General features: G+C 36.3%; 1 protein-coding gene across 3 annotated transcripts in view; it reads right to left on the bottom strand.

Annotated features, from left to right (window-relative positions):
* PPP2R3A (protein phosphatase 2 regulatory subunit B''alpha) overlaps nt 1–21,755 on the bottom strand; it is a 174,033-nt gene that overhangs the window by 14,915 nt on the left and 137,363 nt on the right. For all 3 annotated transcript variants that reach the window (XM_054595294.1, XM_054595293.1, XM_054595295.1), the window contains 2 exons: nt 21,622–21,740; nt 19,952–20,058 (listed from right to left, as the gene is read on the bottom strand). In XM_054595294.1, the coding sequence (XP_054451269.1) occupies nt 19,952–20,058; nt 21,622–21,740 (226 nt within the window). The remainder of the gene's footprint in view (nt 1–19,951; nt 20,059–21,621; nt 21,741–21,755) is intronic.

Genomic DNA, 21,755 nt, shown 5'->3' with positions numbered 1-21,755 from the left:
GTAGATTTGGGATGTTTAGCCAGCCTTTCATTCCAGGGATAAACCCCACTTAGAGTGTATAATCTTTGTAATATGTTGCTAGATCTGACATGCTAGTATTTTGTAAAATTTTATATTGAGGCTCACAAGGGGTATTGGTTTGCAGTATTCATTTCTTGTGATGTTTTTGTCTGGCTTTAGTATTAAGGTAACATTGACTTTATAAAGTAAGTTTGGAAGTGTTCCCACTATTATTTTCTGAAAGTATTTGTATAAGATGGTATTACTTTTTTCCTTAAATATTTGACAATGTAACATGAAACCATCTTTATTTGGACTTTTCTTTGGGGAAGACTTAACTAACTTTTTATGTTTATGTGATATAGTCTATTCTCATTTTCCACTTCTTCTTGAGTCAGTTTTGGTAATTTGAGCTTTTCTAGGATTTTGTCACATTTTATCTAAGGTGTGAAATTTATTGGAACAGAATTTGTTCATAACATTCCTTTATAACTATCTTAAGTTCTGTAGTGTCTATAGTAATTCTTCCCTCATTCCTAATTTTAGTTTGTATCTTCTCTTTTTTTTCTTGGTCTAGTTAAAATACTATCTCAAAAAATTTTTTTTCAAAGAACTATCTTTTGGTTCCATCAATTCTTTTGTACTGTTTTCCTATTTTCTATTTCATGGACTTCTACTCTGATCTTTATTATTTCCTTTCTACTTATTTTAAAAAATATTTTATTTATTTTTAGAGAGGAGGAGGGAGGGGAGAAAAAGACAGAAACATAGATTGGTTGCCTCTCATATGCACCCTGACTGGGGACCCAACTCACAACCCAGTCATGTGCCCTGACTGGGAATCAAACTGGTGACCTTTGGCGTTGAGGGACAATGCCCAAACAACTGAGCCACACCAGTCAGAGCCTTTCTACTTATTTTGGGTTTGGTTTGCCCTTCCTTTTTCAGGTTATGGTAAAAGCTTATATTATTGTCAGACCTTTCAGAGCCATGAATATTCCTCTAAGCACTAGTTTAACTGTACCCCATACATTTTTATAATTTTCTTTTATTTTCATTCAAGATAATTTTAAATCTTCCTGTGGTTTCTTCTTTGAACCATGTGTCTTTATTAAATTTCCAAATATTTTGGGGTTCCCAGGTTTCTGTTATTGACTTCTAATTTATTTCTATTATGGTCCAACCACATACTTTATATTACTGCAATCCATTTCAATTTATTGAACTTTGTTTTATTCACATAGCATATGGTCTGTACTAGAGAAGTTCCATATGCCCTTGAAGAATATGCATATTTTCCTGTTGTTTTGTTGTGTGTTCTCTCTATATTGATTAGATCAAATACGCTGGCTGTATTGTTTGAGTGTTCTTTACACGTACTAATTTGATTGTCTCTAGTTCTATTGCCTACTAAAAGAGGAGTATTGAAGTGTTCAACAGTAATTGCTGAATGATTTGACAATTTTTGTTTCATGTATTTTGGGCCTTTGTTTTTGGGCACATATTCAGTTAAAACTGTAATAGCTGCTATTACATTAATAACTGTTGGTGAAGTAGAAATATTCATGTTTACTTCCTGGGTGAAATTTCTTTCTCTTGACTGTTTTAGAATTGGTCAGTATTCATGTTCTTACTATTGATTTTGAAGAATGTGATTTATAAAAGATCACTACTGGTCATATGATCCAGTCCAGTTTGTTTTCCTGTTTTGTGGTACAAAATTTGTCAATTTTAAATGTACTCAAATTTATAAATAATTTCTTTATAAGTTTCTTCCATTACCTTTATGCTTTAAGAAAAACTCCTCACCCAAGGATATGTTTTTATTGACTTTAGAGAGGAGCGGGGCGGTGGGGGGGGGATTGATCCCACAGCCTTTTGGTGTATGGGGTAATGTTCTAACCAACTGAGCCACCTGGCCAGGGCCCATTACTTTTATGCTTTTAAAGCCCACTTATTTTCTTGTAGACATTCGTTTAATATGTCTACATATTACTATGTCCAGTTTTTGCATTCCACCAGAGTAAGCCAACATTCTACTGACTAGTTGGTCTTGTCTTGACCCATTTAAGACACTATCTTTATATTCTACATTACTATGCATAAATAGCTGTTTAGGCATGAATACTATACTGGGTTTAATTACTATAGTAATTATAGTAATTACATAGTAACCCTCCCATGGACACCATCAAATCTTTGTTTCTTTTCAAAACTCACTGCTATTCTTGTGTATTTATTGTTCCATGTGAGGTTTAGAATTAGCTTATCATCTCCCAAAACATATTTGGGGAATTATAATAATATATTTTTCAAGTCTCTTTTTTTCTTTGATATTACAATGGGATTTTTTCCCCCATTATATTTTTAACTGGTTATTTCTGGGGTTAATCTTAAGTTTTTAAGATTACTCTTCTTAAATTTGCTTAGTTTCAGGATTTTTTCAAACCAGAAAATATGTTAAATTTTGTCATCTGCCTTTGAATAATCAGTTTATATTTTACATCTTTTTTCTCTTAATCTGTTAATGACATCTTGAAAAGCTGAGCCAGTTGCAATCTTGGGCTATAAAACCCACTTACTGTTATATATTGTAGATTTGACAAATTATTTAATCTTCTGTGGTTCAGTTTTCATACCTATAAAATGGGGATAACAACATCTACAAAATAGGGTTTTTGTGAGCACTCAATGAATTAAAATATTTATAGAGTAGTGGTTGGTTTAACTTCATCATTCTGTGTACTTTATTTGGGTCTATTTTGTCATCTTTTTTCATGCATCTTGAGAGGATAGTCTAATTCATTTATTTCAGTATAGAAGTTACGTATTTCCCCTTGTGCATATCCCATAGATTTGAATATAAGATGTGGCAACAGTAGGTTTACAGTTATGGGCATGCAAGTTATTTCTGTATTATTTATTAATTGCAGTATTTTACATACAAACAACTGTAAATCTACTTTTGTCCCACCCTGTATAATACTTTCATTATCTGATTTTAAAAGATTGTAATTTGGTCCTGGCCAGGTAGCTCAGTTGGTTAGAGCATTGTACTGCTACCCCAAGGTTGTGGGGTCCATCCCTGGTAATGGCAAATGTAAGAATCAACCAAGTGGAACAACAAATCAATATTTCCCTCCTTCTAAAAATCAATGAAAAAGACTAATTTCTATTTTAATTTCCTCTTTAGCTTAATTTGAAAAATAATTCACTTAAAAATTTTTATTTTTAAATTTCTAGGTTGTACCTTTTTTGTTAATTTCAGTTTACATTTTAAATAACAAACGTGGCCTGTACACTATGCTAGTATTTTTTATGTTTTTAATATATTTTATTGATTAAGCTATTACAGTTGTCCCATTTTTCTCTCCTCTTTATTCCCTCTGCCCTGCACCCCCACCCCCAGCATCCCCCACCACTTAAGTTCATGTCCATGGTTGTACATATAAGTTCTTTGGCTTCTCCATTTCCCATACTATTCTGAACTCCCCGCCCCCCCCATCTATTTTGTACTTATCAATTATGTTTCTTATTCCTTGTACCTTCCCCCCATTCTTCCCCCCTCCCCCACTGATAACCCTTCATGTGATCTCCATTTCTGTGATTTTATTCCTGTTTGCTTAGTTTTTGTATTTTAGGTTCAGTTGTTGATAGTTGTGAGTTTGTTGTCATTTTACTGCTCATAGTTTTTTATCTTTTTCTTAAATAAGACCCATTAACATTTCATATAATAAGGGCTTGGTGATGATGAACTCCTTTAATTTTATCTTATCTGGGAAGCACTTTATCTGCCCTTCCATTCTAAATGATAGAATTGCTGGATAGAGTAATCTGGGCTGTAGGTCCTTGCCTTTCCTGACTTTCAGTACTTCTTTCCAGCCCCCTCTTGCCTGCAATTTGTTTGGAGAAATCAGCTGATAGTCTTTTGGGAACTCCTTTGTAGGCAACTGTCTCCTTTTCTCTTGCTGCTACTTATCTTTAATCTTGGGTAATATCATTATGAGGTGCTTTGGTGTGTGCTTCCTTGGGTCCAATTTCTTTGGGACTCTCAGAGCTTCCTCAGTCTCCTACAAGTCTTATTTCCTTGGCCAAATTGGGGAAGTTCTCCTTCATTATTTTTTGAAATAAATTTTCAATTTCTTGCTCTTCCTCTTCTCTTTCTGGCACCTCTATGATTCAGATGTTGGAACGTTTAAAGTTGTCACAGAGGTTCCTAAGTCACTCCTCATTTTTTTTGAATTTTTGTTTCTTCATTCTTTCTGGCTGAATGTTTATCTCTTCCTTCTGCTTCAAATCATTCCTTCCCTTTACTGTCGGTTCCCTGCATATTTTTCTTTATTTCACTTTGCGTAGCCTTCACTTTTTCCTCCATTTTGTGACCATACCCAACCATTTCTGTAAGTATCCTGATTACCAGTATTCTGAACTGTGCATCTGATAGGTTGGCTATCTGTTCATTGCTTAGTTGTTTTTGGAGCTTTGATCTGTTCTTTCATTTGGGCCATATTTCTTTGTCTCAGTGTGCCTGTTACCCTGGAAGGGGCAGAGCCTTAGGTATTCGCAGGGGCGGGGGCGGGGTGGGGCAACCCAGGTCACTGCATTGTGATGCTGTATGTTGGGGAGGGGTCCAAGAGGGAACAATGCTGCCTGCTTGGCTCGCTGCTGACAGGCTTTCAGTCACTTCCCCCACTACCCACAAGCAAGCTGGGCCCTTCGAGTGCTGATCCCAGGTGGGTGGGCTTGTGTATGTTCTAGGACCCTGTGGGTCTCTCCAGTGAACTCTCCTGTGAGGCTGGGAGTTTCTCCTGCCTCTGCAACCTCCACAGGTTTTTACCACCAGGGGTTTTGAGACTTTCTTTTCCCTGTACTGGAACCATAGATTGTGCGGTTTGTCTCACTCCCCAGCTGTTCCTCCTGGTTTATCCACACACAAGTGTGGGGCTCCCCAGTCTGCTAGGTGTCTCCTCATCCACCAGTCCTCCAGCCACTGCCTTGCTGCGTGTCCTCTCCACCCCATCTCCACCCTTCCTACCAGTCTGGATGAATGTTTCTTCTTTAACTCCTTGGCTGTCGGACTTCCATACAGTTAGATTTTCTGGCAGTTCTGGTTATTTTTTGTTTTTAAATTTGTTGTTATCCTTCTTTTGGTTGTGCGAAAAGGGAAAGTATACCTACTTACACCTCCATCTTGGCTGGAAGTCTGTAATTTTTTAAAATATTGCAATTTTCTTTGTTTAATGAGTAGGCTCTTTTGTGGTGGTTCCATGTGTATTTGTTGGGCACCAAGTATATATTTGAGTGCCTCTGAAAGCTTACTAATTCTATATTCTTTTTTTCCCCTATTTTATTTGTTGGTTTTTACATGACTGTAGATTTGTCAATTTTTCCATATATTTTTATCAGATTTGTTTTGTGTGTTGAATAAAGTTGGTAAGTTACATTCATGGACAACTGTTGAAATATTGATGTCTCTTTTAAGCTTTGAATTTTTTTTTGTCTCCCTAACATTGCAATGCTTGATTTACTCTTGTACTATTCCTTTGAGTGTTACCTCTATGTTAGGTACAAATCTAAAAAAATAGTATACAGTTGGATTTTTAAAAAAATCCTCACCAGAGGATATATTTATTGATTTTAGGGAGAGAAAGAAACCGATGAGAGAGCAACATGGATCAGTTGCCTCCAAAATGTGCCAGACCAGGGATTGAATATGCAACCTTTTGGTATATGGGACAATGCTCCAACCAAATGAACCACCACCCAGGGCTACAGTTGGATTTTTAATACAATCTGAGTTCTGTGATTGATACTACATCTGACTTATTCTGGCCATTTATTTTGTAGTGTGTTTATCTTCTCTCTCTTCTTTACTATAGTGCACTGTATTCCTTTATCAGTATAACATTCCTCCTTCTATTTTCCTCTAATTTCCCTTGCAAAATCATACAGTTTGGATGGACCTGACTCCTGACCAAGATTAGTACTAGGCTTAACTCCTTCAGGAGTTGGTTCAGGGGTTGAAGCCAAACCAAGACAAATAGAACCAAAGGGATACAAATTCTAGGCTTTTGTGGGGGTTGGGGGGGAAGGTTGTGGGAAAGGGATTTTGTTTTATTTGAACTTGAAGCTATTACATAATCATCTTGCCACCACTTACGAAATACTTGCTGAAGAGTGAAAGTGAAAGAAAAGCATTTTCTAAGATATGAAAGAGATATGGTCTGAGTTTCTGAAGTCAGTAATATCTCTGGATTTTTCAGTTCTATATGCCAATAATTCCATTTTGATGATGATGATGATGATGATGGTTTAGCTTATGCTGTTTGATTTGAGTTTAGGTCACTAGCCACCAAAAGAAAGCTGATTGACACACTTGTCTTTAGTAGATTGAGTTTTCTTTACTCAATTTTTTCCCAGTTAATAATCAATTGTCTTTTTCTAAGTATGATTAGTGATTGATCTTAAATTTTTAAGACATACTTTAACTGTAGCCATTATTAGAGAAATGTAATTTATGGTCTCCATTCTAATAAAAAATTGTAGCATTTACCTTGGCCTCCTTTTACTGTCTCATGGTAAAAGCATCTGTGATCAATACTTACCTAGTTCTAAGAACAATTTTTACTACTTTTGTTGCTCATAATTGTTTCTTGCATCCCACTATTGCTCTCGGATCCATTTGCCTTCTTGCTGAAGAATATCCTTTAATATTTCTTTCAGAGATAGTCTGTGGGTGGTAAACTCTTTGCATCTTGAATGTCTGAAAATGTCCTTATTTGGCTGTTAAAAAATGTCCTTATTTAGTTTAAATCGGACCAGAATTCTAGGTTCAAAGTTACTTTATTTGCAATGTTTGAATGATACTGCTCCATTTCTTTTTACATTTGCTTTGTGGGTAATCAGCTTTTTCTTTCTGGTAGATTTCAGTTCTCTATTGTTTATGTTCTGGAATTTCACTCTCACATGGGATTGGCAAGCTACCGTCTGTGGGCCAAATCTGTCTTGCCATCTGTTTTGGTATAGCCCGTTTTCACCTTTTTAAATTTGAAAAAAAAAAATTTCATGACATGTGAAAATGATATGAAGATAATCTCAATGTCTATAATTAAAAGTTTACTGGAACACGCCATATTCTTTTGCTTACATATTACCTATGGCTACTTTCACACTACAGTGGTAGAGCTAACTAAGTGATTGTGACAGAGACCTGCAAAGCCTAAAATATTTGCTACCTGGTCAGAAAAAAATTAGCTGATTCCTGCTTCTGCATATATTTTTATTTGTTTAAACAGGGAAGAGTTCTGGGACTTACCTGGCTGTTATTTCTACTGGTTTCTACAAGGATTTCTTAACCACAGAACCACAATTACTATTCCAAATAAAAAATTTTTTCAGCTGTATTCATTCTATTATTCAGCCCCATAATTGTGTTTTAACACTTAAGTTTTCTTCATTTCCAAGAAATTTGCCAGTGTTGCGTCAAGAGTGCACTATTCTCTTATCTCTCTAAAAATAGTAAATATACTCTCATTTTGACATCTTGTTCTCTTGCCGTAGTGATTCTCCTTTCAAGGGTGAAAGTTCTTGCATTTGTTATTTTACTGGTATTTATCAACTGTTTGGTATTTGTCTACTGTTCTGTGTAGCTGAGAATAGACTGCTGCCTCTTTGCACTGGCTGCTTATGAGGGGGGCAAAGTGGGTTTGCTAGTGTTTTCAATGAGAACAGGGCAAGGATGGCTCATACTGCTTATGTGATGTTTCAGTGCCGTGCTTTCTCTGCTCCAAGATCTCACACATATTGCTTTTGTCTTTCCTTTACGGGGTAGGATGGGATTTGAGTTTTGGTCAACGAAGCATTGCATATATGATGGTGGTCCCATAAAATTGTAATGGACTATAAGCAGAAAGTTTGATGTTGAAAGAAAAGGCTGGACCTGACCACTGATGTTGAATTTACTGCTAGCTCTGGGAGGGCTTAAATAGAAGAGGCTCAGTATGTGCCTGCCCTTGGCTGGAGCTGAAGTTGGCAAGGGAGCAAGAAGAGCGAACCCTCTCCGTTCCCACCCCTGGCTAACACTCATGTGCCCTTCTCTCTCAAACTCCCCTGCCCTTCACTCAGTTTCTCTTTCTCTCCTCTCAGTCCCATTTTCCCCTCTCCCCGCCACCTTCATCTCATCCCCAGTCTCCCTTGAATTTTAATTTCTCACCTCAAGCTAAAGCTTTCTGGCTCTCTTAGTGTGCTCTCCATTTCTCCTTTTTGTTCCCTTTCACCCTTCCTCCCTCCCTCTCCCTGATGCCTCCTCTCCCTCAGATGGTGCCTCCCTCCACAGCCTTCCCCCCTGCTCCCCCCAATGCATGTGCACACAAACCCTTTATCTTTTATACCATATTTTTGTGGTAACTTTTCTATGTTTAGATACAAAAATTATTATCATTGTGTTACAACTGCTTAGAGTATTCAGTATAACAATAGTCTTGTAATCTAGAAGCAATGGGCTATGCCATATAGACGAGGTGTGTAGGCTAGCTGTATCATCTAGCTTTGTGTAACTACAGTCTGTGATGTTCACACAAGGATGTAATTGCCTGAGGATGAATTTCTCGGAATGTATCCCCATTGTTAAGAGACACGTGACTGTATAGGGTTTGGCCTACCTGGATGCTCCTTCTGGTCTCCCTCTTGCTCCTGGTTTCAGTCAAATTCAGGTATAGATCATCCTTAAATGCTGCTCTTTATGTGTAGCAATTATCTTCTGCATCCTCTTGCAGAGAACATAAGCTCTGGCTCCCTCTTCAATCTGATCCCATCTACTTTCTTTTATTACACTGAAAGTTTCTCTTCTTACTATAAGTGGTGTTCTGTATTTTTTAAAAAAATATATTTATGGTGTAGAGATGGAAAACTACAGTTTTCCAACCTGAAATGAGAAGCTGGTTTGTGTTATTACTTTTTATTAAGTCCACTGAAATTTTGTTTGTGGCTTAATGTAGTCTGTAAATGGTCTATGGACAAAGGTATTTTATTTCTTTTTAGGGAATATTTTATTATGGCTGCAAATAATAGGTTTTAATTTCTCCTTTTTTTCCTTTTAGAGGTTTTGCTTCAAAAATCTGATGTTATCAGGGTGTTTTGGGGGTGTTCATTTTTTTTTATTCAACCTTTGTTGTCATTTCACAGTTGAAGCCTTTTCTTTTAAAAAGTGAGTTCATTCCATTTATATTCACTGAGCTAAAAATATTTGCCTAGTTTTGTCACTTTAGTTTATACTCTGCGGTCTGTGTTTTTCTTTTGTGTGTACATTTTTCCCCCCAGCTGAATTAAATAGAGTATTTAGTCAGGCTTTCGTTTTTCAATTGTTTATTTTAATTAATGTTATTAAACTCTCAACTTATCAGCTTTAGAGGGTATTTGTGGAGGCCCTGCTAAATGAAACACAACATATGTTTTTTTCCTCCTCCAATATCCTAATTTCACTTAAATTATTTCTAGGATGTTACACATGTTTCTTCTTCCTCTTTGTACCCGTTTTACTTATGTTATTTTTCTCATATTATGTTCTGATCAGTATTCTTTCTACATTTAAGTGGATTGATTGCTTACTGTTATTTCTTTTTAAATTGAATTTGTTAAGGGTAACATTGGTTAATAACATAGTGTCAGGTGTACAACTTTATAATATGACATATGTATGTGCTCTTGTGTGCTCACCACCCAAAGTCTAGTCTCCTTCTTTTATCATGTTATTTGATCCCTTTACCTTCTTTGTTCTCCTTCTAATCCTTTTCCTTCTGGTGTATCCATGAGTTTGTTTATTTGCTTGTTTTGTTTGTTCATTTGTGGCTTTTGTCCTTTTTTTTATCTGACTTATTTCACTTGGCATAATGCTCTCAAGGTCCATCCCTGTTGTTGCAAATGGCAATCTATATTTTTTATCGCTAAGCAGTATTCCATTGTATATGTGTACCACATCTTCTTCCAATCACCTGACGATGGCACGGTTGTTTCCATGTTCTGGCTATTATAAATAATGCTTCAATGAACACTAGGGTACATATATCTTTACAAATAAGTGTTTTTGATTTTTAGGGTTGTTGACACCCAGAAGAGGGATTGCTGGGTCATATGGTAGCTCTATTCTTAATTTTTTGAGGAACCTCCAAAATAGTTTCCATGGTGGCCACAGCAACCCACACTGCCACTAACAGTGTATAGGGCTCCCTTTTTTCCACATCCTCTCCATTTTGTTATTTCTTGTCTTATAAATAATAGCCATTCTAAAAGGTGTGATGTGGTATTTCTTTGTGGCTTTTACTTTCCCTTATAACTAGTGATGTTGAGTATTTTTCTTGTATCTGTTGGCCATAGGTATATCTTCCTTGGAGAAGTGTCTATTCATGTCCTCTTCCCATTTTTCATCAAATTTTGTTATTATTGAGTTGTATGAATTCTTTATATATTTTGGATATTAGCCCCTTATTGGAGGTATCATTTGCAAATATCTTTTCTCATTTTGTTGGCTGCCTTTTTGTTTTGTCAATGGTTTCTTTTACTGAATAGAAGCTTTTTAGTTTGATGTAGTCTCATTCATTCGTTTTTGCTTTTTTTTTAAAAAAACAAAACTTTATTTATTTTACAGAGAGGGAAAGGGAGGGAGAGAAACATCAATGTGTGGTTGCCCCTCACTTGCCACCAAGTGGGGTCCTAGCTCACAACCCAGGCATGTGCCCTGACTGCGAATTGAACCAGTGACTCTCTGGTTTGCAGGCTGGCGCTTAACCCATGGAGCCAGACCAACCAGGGCTGTTTGTTTTTGCTTTTACTTCCCTTGCCTTTTGGGTTAAGTTCACAAAAATTCCTCCAAGACCAAGGTCCATATGTTTAGTTTAGTGTCTATATTTTCCTCTATTTTATTGTTTCAGGTTTTATATTCAAGTCTTTAATCCATTTTGAGTTAATTTTTTGTGAATGGTGTCTGATAATAGCTTAATTTCATTGTTTTGCATGTGGCTTTCCAGTTTTCCCAACACCAGTTATTACAAGAGACCTTCCTTGTTCCATTGTATGTTTTTGTCTCCTTTGTTGAAAATTAGTTGCCCATGTATATGTAGGTTTATTTCTGGGCTCTCAATTATGTTCCATTGGTCTGTGTCTTTTTCTGCCAATACCATACTGTTTTGATTAGTGTAATTTTGTATTATAATTTGACATCAGAGAGTGAGATTCCTCCAACTTTGTTCTTTTTTTCTTCTGGATTGCATTGGCTACTCAGGGTCTTTTGTGATTCTACACAAATTTGAGAGTTTTGTTTGTTTTATTCTGAGAAAAATGCCATTGGGATTTTGATAGGAATTACATTAAATCTGTAAAACAATGTTAATTCTTCTTCTCTGTGAACATGGACTAGCTTTCCATTTCTTAGTATCTTTAATTTCTTTCAATAATGTCGTGTAGTTTTCAGTGTACAGGTCCTTCACATCCTTTGTAAAGTTTATTCCTAGGTATTTTATTCTTTTTGTCATAAGTGTAATATAATTTTTGTCATTTCTCTTTCTGCAATAAATTTTTGTATAATGATATTCTGTCCTGCAACTTTACTGTATTTATTGTTTCTAATAGCTTTTTGGTGGAGTCTTTAGGATTTTTTGTATCTAAAAATCATGTCATCTTTAAACAGTAGCAGTTTTACTTCATTCCCAGTTTGGATGCCTTTTATTTCTTTTTCTTGCCTGACTGCTCTGGCTAGGACTTCCAGTACTGTGTTGAGTAACAGTGGTGAGAAAGGGCATCCTTGTCTTGCTTCTGATCTTAAAGGCACTGAATATGATTTTATTACAAATGGATGTTGTATTTCTGCATGTACTGATAAGATCTTAAGATTTTTCTCTTTTACTTTGTTAATATGATGCATCACATTGATTGATGTGTGGATGTTGAGTCATCCTTGCATCTGTGAAATGAACCCACCTGAATGTGCTGTATCATCATTTTAATATGTTGTTCTATTCAATTTGCTAGTATTTTTCATCTCAGAGTATTGTCCTGTAATTTTCTTTTTTTCTGTACGTTGTCCTTGCTGGGTTCTGGAATCAGGGTAACGTTAGCCTTGTAATACGAGTTAGGAAGTATTCCCTTTTCTTCAGTTTTTTGGAAGAGGCTGAGAAGGATTAGTATTAAAGCTTTTTAAAAATGTTTGGTAGACTTGACCAGTGAAGCCACCTCGTCCTGGACTTTTGCTTACTGGCAGGTTTTTGAATACTTTTTCAATTTCCTTATTAGTGATGGGTCTATTTAGGTTTTCCTCCTTTTTATGATTCACTCTAGGAAGGTTGTATACTTGTAAAAATTTGTCTGTTTTTTCTAGGCTATTGAATTTTGTGGAATATAATTTTTCATAGTATTCTCGTATAATCCTTTGTATCCATGTAGTGTCCATTCTAACATTTCCTTTTTCATTTCTAATTTTATTTGAGTCTTGTCTTGTTTCTCCTTAGTGAGTCAAGCCAGAGGTTTGTCAATTTTGATTATCTTTTCAAAGAACAGGTCTTTGTTTTGTTAATTTTTTCTATTGTCTTTTGTTCTCTATTTCACTTATTTATTCTGAGTTTTATTTCCTTCTTTCTACTGACTTTGGGCTTCATTCTTCCTTTTCTAGTTCTTTAAAGTGTAATGCCAGGCTTTTCATTTGGGATTTTTCTTGTTTTGTGTTAGGCCCATAATTCTATAAATTTCCCTCTTAGTACTGCTTCTGCTGCATACCCCAAATTTTGGTATGTCATATTATCATTTGTCTATACATATCTTTTGATCACTTTTATTTTTTCTTTGACCCAATAGTTATTCAGTAGGATGCTGTTTAATCTCCATGTATTTTGTGGTTTTTCCAACTTCCTTCTTGTAATTTCCCATTTCATACCACTGTGGTTAGAACGTACGGTGTGGTATGATTTCAATCTTCTTAAATTTACTGAAACTAGATTTGTGTCCTAAAATGTGGTCTGTCCTTGAGAATATTCCATGTGCAGATGAGAAGAATGTGTATTCTGTAACTTTGAAAAGGAAAATTCTATAAATAGCAATAAAGTCCAGTTGGTCTAATGTTTCATTTAAGATAGGCATTTTATATATACATACATACACACACACACACACACACACACACACACATATATTTAAAAGATTGTTTATTTTTAGACAGAGGGGAAGAGGGAGAAAGAGAGGGAGAGAAACATCAATGTGTGGTTGCCTCTCGTGTGCCCCCTACTAGGGACCTGGCCTGCAACCCAGGTATGTGCCCTGACTGGGGATTGAACCAGCAACCCTTTGGTTCGCAGGCTAGTGCTCAATCCACTGAGCCACTGCAGCCAGGGTGAAGATAGGTATTTTTTTATTGACTCTCTACATGGATGATCCATCCATTGCTGCAAGTGAATATTCTGTACACAATTGTATTTTTTGTCAGTTTTTTCCTTTAGGTCTGTTACTGCTTTATATACATCTGAATTTTCTGGATGCCATTTGCTTGTAGCATCATCTTCCACCTCTTCACTCTGAGCTTGTGTTTGTCTTTGGAGCTGAGAGGTGTCTCCTGCAGGCAACATACAGTTGGGTCTTGTTTTTTAATCCATCCTGCTACTCTATGCCTTTTGATTGATGAGTTCAGTCCATTTAGATTTTGGGCAACTATTTATATATGAGGACTAACTACATCCATTTTTATCACTTTTTTTCTGGCTGCTCTGTATCTCCACTGTTTCTTTTCCTTTGTGATCATGTCTGCTATGCTAGTTTGGTGCTTTTCCATGAGTTTTTCCTGTTTCCTCTTCCTTTCCCCACCTCCCCAGGTTTCGTGCCTCAGCTCTGGATTTTGTTTTGCATTTACCATTAGCATTTTGTAAAATGTCTCATACATACAACAGTCCTCTTTTTCCTCTGATTGCACCCTACCTTCATTCACCTGTACATGTTCAGTCCTTTCCTTTCTCTTTAGTGATTTTGTTGTTACAAGTTACCTCTTTTTATGTTGTGCATTACCAGTAGTTATTTTTTTAATGCCCCTTCCCCCGTTAATCTTTGTTTTAATTAAGTGTGTAATATCTTATTCTGAAGTAGAGTTGCAGTTTCCTACTTCTGTCTTTTAGTCATCTTGCTCAGAGTTTTGTATACTTTTTTCTTTTGGTTTCTTGTAGTAGAGCTCCTTCCTTTCTTTCCTTTCCTCCCCACTCCCCTCCCCCCTTGTCAAGTGATCTTTAATTGAAATATTTTCCTTTGTAGTCCTTAACTAACTGGAGATTCCACTGCACCACTGTTGATGTTATCTATGATGTCATGAGGTTGGCAGCCATCAACAATGCAGCCCACAGGCCAGGCAGTTCCCAGGATCTCTTTAATGGTTCCAGAGAGTTCTCTAGTTAAAGATTGGTGCTGCAACTGTCAGGCAATGTCGACAATCTAATCAAAAGTGATACTTCTGTGCGTAATTTTTTTTTCTTTTTTGCTTCTTTCTGTCTCATGGTGGTTCTTTGAGGGCTTTGATGATCAGGGCAGAGGCAGAAGGCACTACCTCAATCTAGGCCTGTCTGTTCTGAATTGCCAGTTTCACTGTAATCCTCAGACCCTTTCAATTACTTGTTACTTTGGCAATGTCATCACCAACCTCTTTTGGAGACAGGCCCAAAGGGCCAATTTTAGGGGTTAGGGCAGACATGGCACCCCCCACCAATGCACCTCCGGTATACAACTTTGATTTTGTTGGGGTCAAACTTGGGTGGCATGGTGGAGGCGGCTGGTGTTGGATGAACCTGGATTGTGGACAACTGAAGAAAGTTGCACCTACTCTTCCTCTGAGCTGAAAGCCAAAAAAGGTAGAAGAGCTCCTTACAACATTTTTTGTAAAGCAGGTCTTGCAATAAAGTCCTTCAGCTTTTGTTTGTCTGGGAAAGCCTCCCCCGCAATCCCACCATAGCTAACGGATAACTTTGCTGGATATATTATCCTTGGCTGATAGTTCCTTTCAATATTTTGAATATTTCCTTCTACTCTCTCCTGGTTTGTAATGTTCCCACTGAAATATCTGATGATAATCTAATGGGGTTTCCTTTGGTTGCCTTGAGAATCCTTTGTCATTAATTTTTGACAATTTGAATAAAATATGTCTTGGAGAAGAGCTTTCTGTGTTGATATAATTAGTTCTGTTAGCTTCCTTTATTCTAAAGTCCAGTTCTTTTCATAGACTTGTGAAGTTCTCAATTATTTCTTTGAGTAGAGTCTTTGATCCCTTCTTCTTCTTCTACTGGTATAGCCATTGTCCCTATGTTCCTCTTTCTAATAGAGTCAGAATAGTTCTCTCATTTTTAAAAACTTTCCTTCCTCCTGGGTCTTTTCTTAGGTTTCTGTCTTTGAGCTTGCTAATTCTCTCTTCCATCTGGTCTGCTCTATTTCCAAAGCTTTGCATTGCACTCCTCATCTCATTAAGTTCTTCAGCTCCAGATTTTCTATTTGGTTCTTTTTGATAGTTTTATTCTGTTTGGTAAAGTACTACTTATGTTCATTAATTTTATTCGTGAATTCATCGAACTGCCTTTCTGAGTTCTCTTGTATTTCACTGAGTTTTTTCACAACTGCCATCTTAAATTCTGTATCATTTAAGTGACAATCTTCCATGACTTCGAGTTTGGTTTCTAGAGACCTCTCATTTTCTTTCAGTGCTCCCATGTTACCTTGGTTGTTTGTGGTATGTGATGGATTGTTTCTCTGACACATTTGAGCTATTTAGCTATTTCCTTGTTTAGATACTGTTTTGCTCCCAACAGTTCAGTAGGTTGATAGGCAGGGTACATTTCTTCCCAGTAGATGGTGTTATAGCACAAGTTTTTGTTTTCTCTGCCCTGCCCTATTTGTGCCTCTGATCTCACAGTGGAGTGGCACTGTTTCAGTTATGGAAAATGCAATGTATGCACTGGGATAATGCGAGTTCCCTGTGACTGGCTTCCCTGGGTTATCGGGTACCACCACTGTGGTGGTGGTAATATGGCAGTTGATGGAGAACTGGTTTTGTGAGCTTCCAGTGCTGTTTTCTGTTTGGGTCACTGGTGCAGCTGTGTTTTTGGAGGCATCTGCACTGCCTTTACCAGGCTCTGACAGAATGAGTGGGACAAGGGATGAAATTTTGCAATCTTGTGGCTCCGCCCCCATCAGCAACGGCTGTTGGCATCTCTACTAGGGTCTGTCATAATGGCGAGGAAGGGAGATGCCTTTTCTCAGAGGAACACTGCTTCTGAACTTGTTACACCCTAGGCCATAGTGTGAGGGCTGCAGCTCGACTTCTCCACAGCTTACCATGCTTGCTGTAGCTGCAGTGGGCACCCAACTATGTCTGCAGCCATCATTCTTGTCCCTTTCTCCTTGTCCAGCCTCCCCTACTCATTCCAATAGGCACACTTTCAGATGTACCATTGAGTGAACCTTTCAGGTATTTTTGTGTTGTGCAGGGGATCCTTTGTTGAGTTATAGTTGTCTGATTTGTAAATTTAAGGGGAGAAACAAAGTAATCTTACCATTCTGCCATGATGCTAATGTCATACTGTTATTTCTTTTCCACCATGGCTGTTGTATTTCTGGGTTCTTTATTTTGGTTTGTCTTTTGGTTTTATGATTATGTTGTTTTTAAAGAAAAGCTTCAGGTGCTATATTCCCTCCAGTTATTAAATGTTTGTAAATATCCATTTGAGTTTCCATGCTTGAATGTCATTTTGGGTTAGTGTAGATTTATTGGGTATAGACTTTCTCTGAGAAAGTTGTAAATATTGTTTCATGGTCTTCCAGTATTCATTTTTACTGTGGAGGTATCTGAGACAAGACTGATACTCTCCCTTGTCTGGTGACTTGCACTTTGAAAAATGGACCCCCTCCCCAAATAAACTTTTATTTATCTTTGAATTCTGGCAAATACACAGCACATCTTGGGTCAATCATTATCAGCATTTCCTAGATATATCCATCTTGTATAACAGAATCTGACCTTTTAGTTTCAGGTCTTCTTTTATTTCAAAAGAACTTTTCTATTATCTTTGAATTTTTCCTATCCTATTTGCTCCATCTAATACATATAAGTTAGATCCCTTAGTTTTTCTTATATATACCTAACTTTGTTCTTTTCTATTCCATTTTACTTGATCTTTTTTATTGAATCAAAAGCAAGGGGGGGGAGAGAGAGACAGGCAGACAGACATTGATTTGTTGTTGCACTTATTTATGTATTCTTTGGTTGTTTCTTGTCTGTGCCCTAAGGATCAAATCTACAACCTTGGCCTATCAGGAATGATGTTCTAACCAACTGAGTTACCTGGCTAGGCCTCATTTTACTTGATCTTTCAAAGCCTTCTTCCGTGCCCATAGTTATTCTTTATGATAGTGAAGCAATATACCTCCCCATGATGATTTTTAATGGTTACATGGGATTACACTGTATATATATAGGATAATTTTATTAATCTTCCTGTTAGATACTTAGATTGTCTCAAATTTTTCACTATTACAAACATCCACCCATACATGTTCTTAACAGCAGTGATGCTGCTTAGTAAGATCAGTAAACTTTCCCTAATTCTTCCTAAGGGGGCTCAATGCCAAAAAACTTTAAATCATGCTTATGAATCCACTTGTCAGTCTTTTCTTCTCATGTAGTCAGGCTCATGATAAAATCAATGAATGATGAATGATTTTAAGGGTTTCCAGGTCTTAATCATAAAAAATGAGAGCCCAGTTTTGTGACTAAGCCTATTAAGGAAATTTCCACATTAAAGAAAGTAGTTTGGTGATGGCTTTTTCAGTACTCTCAAAAAAGATATTAAAGATTTAATGGTAGAGGTAAAAAATGATAGGTCTCTGTGGAGGACTATTTGACCTTACCTACTGACCTGGATATTTTCTGTTTACCCCTCTAGATCTACTCTTCCCCTAGCTCTGTGCCTGAGGAGGCATACCCAAATGGACCACATCAGTGGGTTCTCTTATCTTTTGGTTTCTGGTTGGAAGTCAATGGAGAATGCCAGCAGGAATATGAAGAGAATGAAATTGGATATTTGTTTAAGCAGCTGTCTCTTAGCTGGGTGCCATATGCTGGCTAAATACCATTACTGAAGGTCACAAGTCCTGCAGGGGACCCTCTCTATAATAGAGTAGAACTCTACTATCTCTGAGTTCTGGTGATGAGTTCATCTCCTTGTCCTTTTGGACTAGGTATAGAAATGGCTGCCCATTGTTGCTAGTTTTGGATGTGTATCATTGTTTGTTGGTTTTTCTTAAATCTTCCTGTCTTTGCAAGCATGCTATGTTTGTTGCACACTCAGAAATTTCCTACATGTGTATAAAAACACACATATATAAAATTATTCATTGCAACACTATATTTCTAAAGTGAACTATTAGAAATATAATGTCCACATACAAAGGACTGTAAAATAATGGTATAAGACGACAGTGTAGTACTATGCAGCTGTAAAAAACTTGAAATATTCATTAGCTATGTCTATGGAACAGTCTCCAATTTTATTAATTTGTTTTTCTCCCCAACCTTCAGTTACTCTTTCATTAATTTATTCCTCATGTACTCAAGGCCCCAAAATATTTGTGGAGACCATTTATGCCACAGTGATCATAAAATACAAATGTTTGGTTTACCATGGTGTTCTTTTAATCTTTGCTGCTCTTGTTTTTAGCTTTATTGAAGTTTACTTGATATACAAAATATTTTACACATTTAATGAATACCTCTTGATGAGTTTGGACATATGTATACACCTGTGATATCATTACTACAACCAAGGCACTAAGCATATCCATCACCTCCAAAAATTTCCCCATATTTCATGTGTGTGTGTTTTCTGTAGGAATAGTTAACATGAGGTCTGAATTCTTAACATATAAGTGTACAAAACCATATTTTTAACTGTAGGTAACTATGTTGTACAGCAGATCTCTAGAACTTACTCATTTGGTATAACTGGTATAACAAAAACTATACAAGTCCTGAAAAGGCAAGTTAACAAGCAATGAATGTAGTATGTGACCATATGTGTAAGAAAAAAAATAATGTATATGTGTATTTGTGTGCATGTGTGTGTATACATGTCTATGTGTATATATCTCTCCATATGTGTAAATATATGTGAGAGTGTGAGGAAGAGAGTGTCTTTGGAAGGGTATACAAGAAATGATAACAGTGGTTGCTTCAAGGGAGGAAAACTGAGTAGTAGGAAACTTTTGACTATTCTTCTCTTTCTTTGAATATTAAATATATGAATGTATTGCCTAGTCAAAAATGCATTATATTAATAATAAGTATTAGCTGAAAGCCTTAGAGAAACAATGACTAAGGAAGAATTATAGAAACTGGTAAAGGAATTGCTAGATGATGGAAAGAGCCTAGAAATTATAAAGTTACTGAAATGTTCTAAGCAATGAAAGCCTCATAATTTAATTTCTTACCATGGTCCTTTTATGGAATTATACACTATAATAAATTCTATGTAGAAGTCACTTCCTGTTCAGGGTTGAATGCAGAACACCATGTATGATAAAGATTTGTTTTAAATATGATTATCTTTATTACTTAAAAAAACTTCAGTTCTTTTGGCCGCCTTCTGTATTTACAGAGTTTTCTTACATCACTAACAAAGTAGTTTTACTATATAACGAAAGGTACTACTGTGTTAAAGGAAGTGGGACATGAGAAGACTCTTCAGGAAATTAGTTAAGAAGGGAAGAGAAAGACTGCTGGGGAAAATATTCATTCAACCAAAACTGTTCAAAATCGCTTATTTTTATAATATCCAAAACCAGCAAAAAAAGGAAAGGATTATTAGCTTGATTTTTTAAGGTGGTTTTAATATTCCTGATATGTACCCCTGCTAAAAAAGTTCTAAGAGACACAGGGAGAGTCACTCACCCTTCCTGGAACTGTGCTTGGGCAGACTCCTCCGCTACAAGAGTCTCATACTCCTCAGCAGCAAACCTGTCCCAGTCGGAGGGCTCAGGAACGTCATTCTCCACATCCTGATTGGAAAAAGTAGTCAGAGGAAATAAAAATAATCAAAGACAAAGAACTGGAGAATAGGTCACCACAAATATTATAGATCCCTGAAAAAAACCTATCTGAAAAAGTTTCATTTCCGTATGTTAGAAGAAATGCTAAAGTAACATTCCTAAAGTGATTTTCCAATCGCAAAATTTATAATGAACTTTCCAGCAGCTAGATTCTTTAGCTCTGCAATTGGAGACCTTTCGCTAGTCCCTTCTTTGCTTGCACTTTGCCCAGCATCTATCTGGAGTGACTTGTGGGTTGCATATGCTCACCTGGAATATACCATTCCTTCCTTCCCCTGGCAAATTTTTACTGCTGCTTTAAAAGCCAGGTAAGACACCATGTCATCTGTGCTGTCTTTCTGGAAACAGCCCTCTCCCTCAAATCATTTCCTTTGCTATACTGTATATGTTTGGTTGCCACCTTTGGCTCTTTTTCATCTCTATATACCCATTCTTTATATACTGAGTCTTTTTCATCTTTCTATAACCAGTGTCTCTTCAACAGAGTGCCTGGAATTTTTTGAGCACTTTCTGACTAATCTTTTTTTTTTTTTTTTTTGCAGATCAGAACAAATATCAATAACTACTACCTCTTATAAAGAAAAGTAAAATTTAAAGGTATACATTTAAAAGTAAAATGTATAACACAAATACAAGAAATAAAGAGAGAAAAGGCCATATATTTTCTTTCCCTTCTACAATATGGACAGCAGCTTGGATTATATATTCCAGGTAAAATATGTTTTTCCATAATGAAAATGAGTTAGCATTTTCCTATGGTGCAATGTTAGTTACGTCTAAAAGAATGCAAGTACTTAAGAATTTTACACACAATGTGTTAATTACTATACTTAACCCATTTTTAGAACCTCAGCCCTACCCTTTTAACATCTGTAAAATTGGCATGTATCTTAGATTTATAATTGGCAAAGAATATTTGTTTTTAGGAGGTGATCTTCGTCTTCTTACTACTATTTAGGTCAAAAAGTTATGTAACATGTGGAAAGAAAAGGCTGTGTGGAAATCATTCAGGTGTGGAATGATTTCAAACTGATAGTCATGAACAACAATCATTAACACTTGAAAAAGTGTTACATTATTTGAAGGCTATCTATCATAGAGAGCTTCTAGTTTTCATTATGATGGGGAAAGCTATTTTCCATGTCATCCCGGAAATGAATGATACAATTAAATCAAACCAAACATACTTTCTAATACAGATGTGCCCTTGATATATTTTTTAAGTTAGAAGTTTTTTTCAAAAAAATTTTTTATAACTAGTCTCTAAAGTATATGTAAGTACACACAGGCAATACAATTCACTCTGATAGGCAAATGCAGGTTACCTAAACTTGACTAACAGTCAGGAAAGATGTGCTCTAGGTCCTTTATTCTCTTTTCAGTATGTGATGAAATGTTTTAAAGGTTACCTCTTTAAGTATCATGATTCCTGCAGACAGAAACCATTCTGACCTGTAGCACCTAGACCCTGATACCGCAACCCTCAAACAGAACTTAAAACTATACTGGTACCTTTTGGATTGCAAAGGGATCTCTCTGTTCATGGTCTAAGTATTTCTCCAGATTAAAGAAAGTGTCATAAAAGATGTGAGCCATTCTGCATCTCTTCAGATCTCGTAGAGTTATTTTGCCTGTGTAAAAACAAA

The sequence above is a fragment of the Pteronotus mesoamericanus genome, unplaced genomic scaffold (genome assembly GCF_021234165.1).
Source record: "Pteronotus mesoamericanus isolate MK-2021 breed Mesoamerican mustached bat unplaced genomic scaffold, CSHL_Meso_final scaffold_54, whole genome shotgun sequence".
Taxonomy (NCBI): Eukaryota; Metazoa; Chordata; class Mammalia; order Chiroptera; family Mormoopidae; genus Pteronotus; species Pteronotus mesoamericanus.
Note: the sequence above shows the minus strand (reverse complement) of the source record. Positions and strands in the feature narration are given on the sequence as shown.